Source organism: Crassostrea angulata, chromosome 2 (genome assembly GCF_025612915.1).
Source record: "Crassostrea angulata isolate pt1a10 chromosome 2, ASM2561291v2, whole genome shotgun sequence".
In the NCBI taxonomy this organism is placed as follows: domain Eukaryota; kingdom Metazoa; phylum Mollusca; class Bivalvia; order Ostreida; family Ostreidae; genus Magallana; species Magallana angulata.
This window is the reverse complement of record NC_069112.1, coordinates 76,892,606-76,905,332: the sequence shown is the minus strand read 5'-3', so window position 1 is coordinate 76,905,332 and position 12,727 is coordinate 76,892,606. Positions and strand designations below refer to the sequence as shown.

Sequence of the window (12,727 nt, the reverse complement as noted above, 5' to 3'; positions counted from 1 at the left end):
ATTTGAGTTTTCCAGGGAGGGAGGGGGGGGGGGGGTTCTAGTACATATGTCTGGTAATTATATAATGCAAATTAAACTATGCCCCCCCTCTCCTTTCTAGATCTGAGCACACTACGTGTAGTGGTTATTAAGATGCATGGAGGCATGCAAAATTAAATATCATGTATGATAGTTTCTCATCCCTTTACAATTTTGTTTAAGGCATGCAATCAACAGATTTTGCTGATATTGACAGTCAATGTTTTTATGGGTGTTTCTCAAAATGTACAACAACAAACAATAAAGAATCGGGACATTTTTCAGATAAAAAACGAATGATAATCATGTGGCCGATATTTGTATTAAATGAGAGAGAGAGAGGGGGGGGGATTGTATAAACATTGAGTTCCACCTTCCCCCCCCCCCCCCCCCCCCCAACCACGGATTAGGATTTTGGGGGTTTTAGAAATAATCCTTTTTTTGATTTTTTTTTTTTTGCTTTTCAAGATTTTTTGGATGAGGTTGCCTCCCCCAACTTTCAAAAACGGTGCTACGAGAGAGAGAGAGAGAGAGAGAGAGCAAATGAGGTGGGCGTAAAAAGAGATGTTTTCATTCATTCATCGTTCAACATCGGTAATAAGGAACATGAGATGTGGTTAAAAATAGAAAACCAGTATCATAATGATAACTCTCTAAATATCAGCTACCTCTATCAGTTCTCGTACTATAGATACATGTAAACATATACTGAAACTTATCTTGCATTTAAAAAAAAAAAAACTCAAATGTGGATAATTCTTGATTATGAAAATGATTAGAAAATACAACGTTGTACACTAATAAGCTTGAAAAATTCATCTGTTAGATTAAATGATTAAAAGTAGACACATTTTGCAAATATATATATCAAGTATGCAGGTAGCATGGGTTAAAACTAATTAAATTTTGATTTCTGTAAATTTTTAATTTATTTGCTTATATCGTGCGGAATAATCCTCTAAGTATATATAATTAATCAGTACTACATTGTACAATGTACCTGCAATCTAATTGAATTTAGACTTGTACAACAAGAACTCTCCTCTACGACACGCAATTCTTCTTTTCTGTTAAAGCCAAGAAATTCAGCTTAAAAAATAAAAGACCAAGGTCCTTTTCCTCACGATTTTTATTTATCTCATCCTAATTTAACGTCTGTTTTTTACATTGCGCGACCTGCCGATTTAATATTGAGAAAACTTTAATTTTACCAATTCAATCTCACAATATTTGATATTTACATGCTGGTATCCCCCCCCCCCCCCCCCATTGTTGCATGAATTTCTCACCTGTTACTCCTTAGTTTGATAAAATCACTTAAAGGCATTATTTACCTCAAAGGGAATTAATTGGCTGTGTAATTTACTTAGGGATTAACTGAGGTGTCATGGTCTGAGCTATTATTCATTTATCATTTTACACATGTTACATGATTTTTTGTTTTATATACTGTTGAAATTCTGTTTGACATTAGTCGTAATCGGACAGCCGTCCCGATGTCACCGATTTGTATCAAAATTACTGTCAGATCCTTAATAAATGTTGAAACGCTGATTGGACTTTACTCGGTCACTTTTACCAAAAAGAGGGCTACCACCCCAGTGTTGATCGGGTTATAGTACAGCCGAATGTCGATCGAGTTGTACAGTGGTACTTATCGGTGTTGCTAAATTTATTGTCGGTAATCGTCCCAAATCTTTCTGGACTGGACGTTGCCGGAAACATTTTTACGGACATTCCTGGAAATAGGATAGTACTTTGACAAAATATCCACAACTTAGCTCTGTGTTTGTCTGTATCCAACTGAAAAATTGAATTATCAATTAACTCAATCATCGCAAAACTGCGAAAAAACATTTTCGTGTATTGACTTGTACATCCCTTGTGTGTTAAAGTCTTAAATTTTTGCTAACTAGCTATGATATTGAACTTAGCAACTTTTCTGCAAGTCATTTGAACAAAAATTGCATTTAACATGAAGCAAAGACATTTTCAGATTTTTTTTTTTAAACATTGAATTTTCTGCAATAATCTCGTGTTCCTCCAATGGTCTTTTCAAGATCATAGTTCACGCTTTTTCAACTGATTCCTCGGCACCATCACATACCCTGTCAGAATTAATTAGTAAGACTACCAACTACATTTACAAATGTCAAGTGCATAATGTCCTGACGTTACGTCCAGTTTCGTCAAAAAATAAATGGTGATGAATTAAACTGTGTGGTTTCAGAATTAAACAATTTCTACCTTTACTATCCTTTGGAACAAAAATAAATAAATTTTGAAACACTTTGATTAAAGGTAGCGGGGGGGGGGGGGGTTGCTCGGAACGGCTTATCTAACAAATCTCCATACTGGGTCACACCAGAGAACAACCCATCTTAGTCTTAATAAATAATATCTGAAATAACACGATGGTGAAAAGCGATTGAATGTTGTTATAAAACCCTCCGAAAAATATAAGACTGACACAAACCATGCAGTACCACAAAACAGTGGAGTAGAGACAGTAACAACGTTTTTGAAACTAGGCGGGGAGGGAGGGCAGACTCGTCTTCAAATATTTAAAACAAGCAAAAAAGGCAAGTTCGAAAATCTGAATTTATTGGGGGGGGGGGGGTGGGGGGGTGCTTAAACTTACTATGACTTCGACTAATCGATTTCACTGTTAATAACCTGAATTTAACCTTAAGTTTTTACATACTTCTAAAAGCGTGGGGAGGGGCAACTCCATGATAATGCAATGCTCTATATGTATATTTGGAAAAATGGTTACTGCGAGAAAAAGTGGGAGGGGCTTTCTGCCCCCTCCCCATCCTACACCCGGATGCTAGTTGTCTGAGTTAATCTTAGGTTGCTGATTTAACCACGTCCGTGGCACAGGGCCGATTTTGGGCCAAAACTATTATTTAAACTTTAGCTAATTTAATCATCTGTTATCGTTTTAAAGATAACAATAATCAAATTTATGCATATTTTAAATATTAAAGGTTGCATTTTTGTGGTTTATATATCATTGTTTTCATAAATTAACAAAAGAAAAAAATATGTATTATTAAAAAAAAAAAAAAAAATTTGCGACACAGATGAATCCATGTGGTACATGTATTTTCTGTGTATGAGACGAACGAGTTCCTGCTCATAGCGGTATTGAATAAATGAAATAAAGATTAACTACTTTAAAAAAATAAATATTTTGCACTCAAAATCATTTTAGAATAATAAGTGATAAAACCAATAGATACACAAAGCGATTTAAATGACGTCATTTTACGTGAGTGACGCCAAAATTACATGTGCGTGCTCGCATATTCTATTGTTTGGTGTCATGCCCCGCTTATCTAAACAAACTCAATATTTACAGCACAGAAGAATGCATTTCACTTACAATATTTACTGCTATTTTCTAACTAGAAATCTAAAAATATAGTTATTTATCCAACAACTTTTACAAGTTTTTGCAGGATACAGTAAAAAAATATGAATCAAAAAATGTGAGTCGTGTTGTAGTGTTGCATTTTGATGCAAGCAATTTACAAGAATAGAAATCTTGTATAACCCCCTAATATTTTATTTTACAGGTAAAAAGAAATTTGATTTGTAAAATGTTGTCTGCATTGTTTCTGGTCAATCTCTTACGAATAATAACGGCTTTGAGTGGATTTCTAATGTTTTAAATGCGTCACAATCTTCTGAACTTCCATTTAATATATTTACATCTACCGAGTATGATTCTGTCTATTTCCTATGGAAACTTGTAGTTAATTCAGACTCAAATTCCATTAGGAGGCGATTTGACCACTTCTAGTTTATGCTATTACGTCCTGATGTACATTAACAGAAATTTAGTGAATTTCAATTAATTTTTACAATAAATTTATTAATTTGTTGGCCAATGTTTTTGTTTGTAACATTTTGACAATACCAAACTTCACACCAAATCCCAATGAAAATAATACATTTTTTACATTAAGTAGCCGGTGTATTTCACAGATAAATATTTTTCAGCCCTTTCAAACATATCTTGGTAAATACTTTTCATTATACAAGTTTCATATTGCAATAATTTACACCAAAATTTAACAATGCTTTGAATATACAGTGGTAAGCGTCCTAATTCATTATACACCATCAGTGATAAAGTATGTTTTACTTTAAACATAATTTTAAGATATTCTAAATGTTTTTTTAAAGCGTCATCCTTGTGGAAATCCCATATTTCACTTGCATAGCTCAATACACTACATACATGTTTCAAATAATGATAAGCGAGTAGCATTATTAAAGTATAAATTTTTCATTGGTTTCATAAGCTTAAAGATACATTTCTTTCCTTGTGATGACAGTTGTAGCTGGGATTTCAAAAAGCTACCAGTATATTATAGTATTAGCCCTAAATAAGTAAAAATATTAACAATTTCAACCTCCTCTTTATTATGCAGCAACTTTTTAGTTTATTTCAAGCGTCCAAAATTTCTAAAAAAATTACTTTATTTGTTTTACACACATTAACTGATTTTTTCCAGTCATTACAGTATCCATGAAGTGTATCAAGTATATTTTGTAAACCTTCTGGAGATTCATAAAATAAAACCATGTCTTCTGCCTACTTCATTGAAAACAGTGATATTTCTTGGAGTATAATGTCTTCACAATTTGACATAATGTACGAATTCTCAAATTATTTAAATATAAAGAAAAAAAAAGTATAGGAGACAATGCCTCACCCGAAAGGACTCCTTGCTCTACATTGAACAATTTACATTTTTTTTTATATTTTACATAACTCTTGACATTCTTATACAAAAAAGTATACTCTGAATCATGTTTTCCCTGATACCAATTTTTATATGTTTTTCAAAGAGAAAATTTCTATTAACATTATCAAATGCCTTTCGATAGTCTACAAAACAATAATATATTTTTTTTTATTATTTGAAAGATGCTTCTCAATGACACTTTCAGGTGAAAAATTAGCGTTTACTGTTCCCACACCTTGTCTAAATCCAAATTGTGCATCAGTTAGAGCAGAGTTCTATTCAGACCATTTCATCATATTGTTAAGTAAAGTTGTGTAAGTTTAGTAAAGTTGTATAAGTTTTTAACATGCAATACATGAGAGTGATTCCTGTATAATTATCTGTATCGTCTGGATCACCTTTTTAAATATTAGTACAACAACACCGTCACACCACGTGGGAGGTGTATCATATAATTAATTTAATATAGAGTCATGTTCTGTGTAATCTAACTGGGAATTTATCAGACTATACTATTCCCAAATAAGACTAATATAGAAAAGAATTCGGTATAAGTTAAAATATCATACTCTAGGTCTTCAAAATTTTTCATATCATATAAATGGTATTAAGTATTGTTTTCATGTGATATGTACAGACAACACATTTAAAATATCACTGGGACATAACACCAGACCCTTATCAATTTAAACCCATATATCAATCATAACCCAAATAACGGTATTATATCCACATTTCAAAATACGTATGCTTTTTGATATATGTTTTTTAACTTATAAAATAATACCACCGCCTTCCCTTTGCTCCTGTGAAACATATTTATGTTAAATACATTCCTCAATACATAGTCTTCATAGTAATTACTTTTATCACCCCAGCATTCGGAAAGAAATACTATTTCATATTTGCAAAAAAGATCAACAAAAATTTTATCATTAAACTTATCTACAAAAAAATGGCCTATAAACATTCCATGAAAGAATATTTTAACAGCCTGTACAATCCTGACTGCTACAATTCAGTTCCGCGCTTTGTCTCGGCCCGAGCTTTACGGTCGAGGTCCTTATTGGGTTTGGATAGACGCATCCCTGTAAGGTGTCCTGTCCTCCACTGCTCCGGCGTAGTCCATAGGCTCTACCGTCACTGGGTCGCAGTCACTGTTACCACTGTCACAACTCTCCAGATCGTATAGGTGACCATTGATATAGAGCAATCGCGAATGAATTTCACGGTAGCACCTTCTCTCTTCAGCCCCATTATCGGGATAAGTCGCTTCGCCTTTGATCTACAGTAGCCGGAAATTGACGAAGAACTCCCCATGGTGTCCCCCTCAACCAGTTAGCCCTCTCTAGCACTGTGCTAAGGTCCGAGTGGTAGATGAAACGAGCCACAATCGGTCTAGGTTTGGCTCTTTGGAAAAGGCCAACTCTGTGAATATTGGCAAATTCAATGTAGTGATCCAGATTTAGCTCAATCATCAGTAACTTTGGCAATAAATTTGGCCCATTTAAAGTGCTGAGATTTGCAGGTAAAAATACCATAGTTTCTTGTTCAGAACTATGAAAATGCGACCTTGACTGTGTGCAACAATTGTCGGTTAACGTTTGATCGGTTGAACTCTCTGCCGGGGTAAATAAATGTTGTTTTTTTTTTCAAACGAGTTACTTACTGTCCTTTGCAAAAATAAAGTTTCATTAAAATCAAAATTTGTACATGCCAATTTTATGAGACAAAAACTCCAATCAAATGCAATCACGAACACCTGCATGTTCTTTTAATACATTAATTATTTTTTCCAAGGCTGTTCGCCCACAATATCCTATTTTCAAGGACGAATGGGTTACTTTTATTACTGTTATTACATTTCGCAGTACAGTTAAGGCGGTCAATAAAAATATGGGCAAATTTTTGTGATGAAAACACGTATACTTTAGTTAAACTGGTATGTCCTTTTTAAAATCAATAACAGTCACTCAAATGCAATATATTTCTAAAATATATATATAACAGTACAATATTTTATGCTCATAGTGGTCACGTGATATGGCAGTCGCATGGTACAAGCAGATGTATTTGTGGTTTTGAGGTCATTTAAAAAATTCAATATTGCAAGGGCATAATCATGTCAAAATTCACAACTGAATTATGAAATAACTTGATGTTATATCGTAGATTTTGAAAAACGGTGCGAACTTTTTAAGATAAGAATATTTGTTAGAAGAAACCGTAATTTATAATGCATATGTTGAATAATTTTGAAGGTCACAGGGTTAATTTCATTAAAAAATAATTAATTTGTAAGATTTTACAAGGATCGTAGAAGTTTTTAAGTTACATAGCATATTTCAAAATCACATGTAAAAGTTTGTCGGGATCAGGTAAGTGTATGCCCTTGCAATTAAGTGATTTATTTAGGTACTCAGATTTTAGATATACAATATTTTATACAAAACCGAGGTGGCTTCTTTATACAATGCATACTTTTAACAAAATGAAAATAAGACTTTATAGGTAGCATTCTACTAATAATAATTTTAAACAAAATATTCATTTATACTTTTGCGTTAATGTATGACATTTATTTTTCTTCGCTATAAAACTGCACGATAACCTTCAATGATTTAACTTAATGCGTCATTTTGAAGCATATGACGTCATAGTTTGTAGTACAGCGAGAACGACGTCTCGCTTATTTTTCAGTGTGTACGATATAACGGACATCAAAATTGTAAGTAATAGCATTTGTTGTTTTTAATTAAAAGATTAGTTTAAGTTAATTTTACTAATAAATAGATTAATAAGTACTTTCGAGGTTTGTAATATACTGTGATGTCATAATGCACATTTCCCGTACTTTTTGTCTGAACGGAGTTTATTGACAGCCTTAACTGTGCTGCGTTACATTTGACTGTATATTCTTTTTTAGAATTTAGCATTTAGATTTTCGCTAAATCAAGTACAGCTACAAATGCAATTTATATAGATATATGTTTAAAATAGGTATATTACACAATACGATAACTTAGACCCACACTTACTTGTTAAACAATTATTATCTGCCTAACATCGTACACGTTAGATATGTTATTTATTCATAAATGAATTATTAAAGTCTTTCTTCAAGCCATTTTTTTCGTAAGTATTATAAAAAATGATTAAGCGACATTTTTTTCCAATGTTAAATTTTCAAAATCCAATAAAAAAGTACATGTATATATAAGATAACATTTTGATTTTTCAGTGAAATTAACTAATTTCAATATTAAATATAATTAAAAAAAATCTTTTAGAATACCATAAGTAAAACAGGTGCGTAAAACGTCACTCAGTCGATTTGACGCGGAAAGCCCAGCATTATAATATAGCGTTATAAATGTTGTAACGTCATATACCTGTGTGTTACATATTTGGCAATTCAAACATTTACGTTGGCCGCGAAAGGGTTAAGGTCGGTGGTAAGTTTAGAATTATGCTCCCTCTACGCAGGGTATTGCGCCTTACTGTCTAAAACGCCAATGCAAAGAATAATGTTCAAATTTACAGGTTACCATGTAACGTTTCTTATAAAAAAATACTTATCATCAAAAAAATATTTTTAGTTAGAATAATGTTCAGAAGTATCTAAATTATGTCGCCGGTTCTAAAAAAAAATAACGTTATTCACGTCGGAGTCAGCGTCTTACGATGACGTCAATTGAGACTTTGACGTAACAATTGACCCCCCCCCCCCAAAAAAAAAAAAGTCGTGCATTTTATATTGCAGCTTCAATAATTAAAATCTAAAGTATTATTTGCAAAATAAAATCATATGATCGATCCTTTAGCTGTTTGGTCCGATTTAATATTAAATTTTGTATTCGCTATTAAACGATGGTTATGTTCAGTAGGTGTATAATAATAGACACTGCAGTAGTTTTCCCGGTCAATTAAGCCATATTTCAATGAATAATTAAGTAGAAAATTTGATAGAAAAACAAACGACATAAAAGGGTATCACATTATTACGCCTCATTTTAAAATTTGCCACTAACGTCGAGACTGGTATGGTTGTATTACGGCTTTGACATCACTTTGAATGGAAGTCAGAATGTTCAAACAAATTAAAAATAAACCTGTGTACAATTTCTTCGCTAATATTTCTGAAGTTTGGTTTGTTAACATTAGATTCATAACATGCGGGTTGATTAAACCCAATCATTCGTGGGACGAAACCAAACGGTCCTCTTTTCTAAACATTCCCATGATGCATTTTGGTTTGTTTTTTTCGTTTGTCCAATAAGAAATTATTTTTATTTACTTTGATTTTTTTTAACATTGAAAGGAAATCGATTCTGCTGGTGTAAATAGGAGAAAAGCTATAACTTTCTAAAATAATTGGTTTGGATGGAAAATTATTTGAAACAGTAATTACCAAATATCAAACAGCTTTAAATTTGATTGGTAAACATCCTTATTCTCTGTACAATTCTATATGTAAAATGTCTAAGACACGTTTATAGGACCAAAATTTGAGGGTGGATGGCATAAAAACCATCCGGTCAATTTCGTTTTAATTTGGCAAACAGTTTACTTATACGCTATCTTTCTATCTGTGAAAATTAAAAAAAATTGTATATTTGTATTTTTTTAGATATTAAATTGAAAATGATAACCCCTATTTCTATATATTCCTATATATAATGTCGGGGATACGTCAGACATATGACCGAAATCTAAGCGCAGTAAACAGGAAAAAAAACTACCCGGTTAGTGTACTGTCCTTTCCGATATATTTTATTTTATCAAATAAAACATGTTGTTAGTCATGTTGTATGTTTTATTTGATAAAATAAAATATATCGGAAAGGACAGTACTTTATATTTTGGACATAGTCCCCCCTCCTCCTTAAGAAGCTCTGATTGTCACTTTAATTGTTATGAGATAATTCCAAAAGATATCTAAATTTAATGAACTATTTGTGTTAATGAAACATACAATGGGCGAGCTTCAACAAATTAAGTAAAAGATTAAGATTGGAAAGTATAAAATTTAAAGTGTGCATACATGTAGGTGATGACGTGATTGAATAATCAGTGTAGATTCAGCAGGTGGGGTTGCTGTTGTATTTTGCTGTCTATTGTATAGTATATAGTTTAGTGTGCACGAGTATATGATTGTATGAACAATTAAGTATAAGATTAAGAAAGTATAACATTTAAAGTGTGCATACATGTAGGCGATGACTTAATTGAATAACCAGTGTATATTCACCAGGAGGAGGTGGCTGTTGTATTTTGCTGGTCTATTGTATAGTATACAGTTTAGTGTGCACGAGTATATAATTGTATAAAACATAGATGTCATTTTGTGAAAATTCCTTTTTAAATCCACTATCCACATTTCGTTTGTTGTGACATTACAGTGAGAACGTCAAAGCTGATTGTTTTTCACTCGTAGTTTTATAAGTACTGTTGGTGCCTGACTTATAAAAGAGAAGATAATTCAGGAAACCAACAGCACAAACAGGACAACAAATAATAGATATTTCGCTTTTTGAGAATGAAGCACTTATGTGTAATTTTAATTATACTCGACAATTGCTGAAGCATAGGAATCGAACTTAATCACCATTGTTCATGTGTTTTGTTACATGTTTGCTTGTTAGCGCCTCGGCAGCTTAAAAAACTAAGATGTATCTGGATATTCAAAATGTTTTTGTTCATTTTTGCTCATAGTGTTAGGCATGTACAATTGTATAGATAGTTTTTACTAATTTTTCCTTTAAACAATTAAAAAAGATTAAACGATGTAAAGAAAAAATAATACAAAACAAAATTTGACGTCCGTGACGTATTTGACGAGGACCGTCAACGTAGTGTTAACATGTCCTTCTAAAATTGTCACAAACTGTTTTAAACATCTTGAGGGTTCTTCTCTCGTGGTGACAGTCATATATATATTTTATTATTGATGTTTTGTTGACATGAATTAATTCGTAATCGCTAGAAACTGTAACTTAATTGAGAGCAAGTTTTCCACGAATCTGTACATATTTTATATTTCCAATAAGATCCAGTAACTATGGTAATGTTAAAATAATTGCTGATTTATGTAACATGGTGATCGACAATACCACATTTTACGTACTATTCTTCATTCTATGTACATACAGACTAATAATTAAAGATTAAAACAGATATATATGTAAATATAACAAGAAACTTCCTTCATTTGGTCTTTACACTTTTTTTTAATCAAAAGGCAATGGAAACTTGCATGCATAAAGTCATCATGCAGTGCGTATATTTGATGTAAGGTTACGGAACAACAACATGACATGTATAAAAAAAAACCTCAATACATTAAACGAGGCCTCTGTTAAATATGGTTATTCAATTATGTTTATTGTTCGCAATTAATAAATATTATTTCTTTATGAACTTGATACTTCATAAAAATGGAGGCTGGATAAATAAGTCAAAAAATAGTAGACATATGGGCGGCGACGTGGATTTACAACTTATAAATTGTAATTTACATGTATATATTGCAGTGAATGCCATAAAATTTCATAACAAATAAGAAAGACTTCAGTGGTTAAAGACACTGATTTAAAAAAACAGTTGTGAACTTTATTACTTTTATCACTATGTTGTGGTTAATGCTTTTAATTCCAGTGTAGACCTGACAATTTGTGCATCAAAAACAACTCTTTCATCAGCTTTTTGGAGGAATTTAAGTAAATCCAGTGGTTTCTATTAAAGAACAAGCTACATGTAGATCCGTTGAAATCCGAGGGGTGGTTTTGTGGTCTATTCCTGGTTATCCCTTGTTAGTTGTGCTATACTACGGGAGGCAGGTTAGAGTCAGGACCCGAGCTAGAACTCTATATCCTTCTCCGTCCGTGACTCCCTCTTTAATGGGGTATACCAGAGGTATATTCCCAAGGGGATCACAGGCAGTTTTTTTTTCTGGGTTACACCGGGGTATTTACCTTTGTGATTAATTACGTTATTTGTAGATTGTGACATTCACTCAAAAAAAAATGTAATTTGTGGTATAGGCATAAATGGGATAATATATGATGGTTATATAAAACACGAATTGCAATCTTCTAGCTAATTTCGGATCTTTGTAGGTTGTCTTTGAAAAAGAACATGTAACAGGTATAACGAATACACGGGGTGTAAATATGTGTAACTTTTTCTACAATAAATGTTTAGCATATATAAAATTATAACTTTAACAAAAAGAAATATATATTAAGGCGACTCTAAGACATGAATGTATTGACGATGCACATATCAAGGAGTAATTATATGCAAACGTTTCGACTTTTCTACTGCTTATCGTTTTATTTACTACCTACATACACAATATTTTAAGGATTTTTTACAGAGTGTGTTGCATTAATTCTTGTTAAAATAATACTCCTCAGACCAATTAGGATATTGTTTAATTAATCTAGCTTCTTTTATCAGTTCATCTTTGATTGTGATTCCTTTTGTAGTTTTTTATGGTTATTGGACAAAGTACTTCCTTGGATTCTCGGTGTACGTCTCCAACACAACAGACAGACTACAGGGAACACTGTGTTACAAGGACGACAACTTTACAACACTCACCATACCTGCTGTCTTCACCACCATATGTCCTGTACATGGACAGTACGTCATCTACTACAACGAGAGACTACCAGGAGTTACCTACCCTAGAGGGTACTCTACAGATGTTAACAGTAACCTCTGTGAATTGGAGGTGTATGGTGAGTGTTTTAAAAGTTTCGCTGAAATAAACCTTGACATTTTTTTTTACCTCAAAATAATTTTTCTCAGAGCTTAATCTTTCGATTTAATGAAAATACTGATCGGAAGACTTGAAAAATCCAGTTTGTTGACATACACTTGTTGCGAACGTTCGTTATTTTGAATGACTTAAACAAGAAACAGCTGTTGATGTTTTATAAAAC

General features: G+C 32.4%; 1 protein-coding gene across 1 annotated transcript in view; it reads left to right on the top strand.

Moving 5' to 3' along the window:
• LOC128170918 (neurogenic locus notch homolog protein 2-like) overlaps window positions 1–12,727 on the top strand; it is a 658,320-nt gene that overhangs the window by 610,975 nt on the left and 34,618 nt on the right. The window contains exon 26 of the mRNA XM_052836668.1: window positions 12,269–12,523. Coding sequence (XP_052692628.1) covers window positions 12,269–12,523 — 255 coding nt within the window. The remainder of the gene's footprint in view (window positions 1–12,268; window positions 12,524–12,727) is intronic.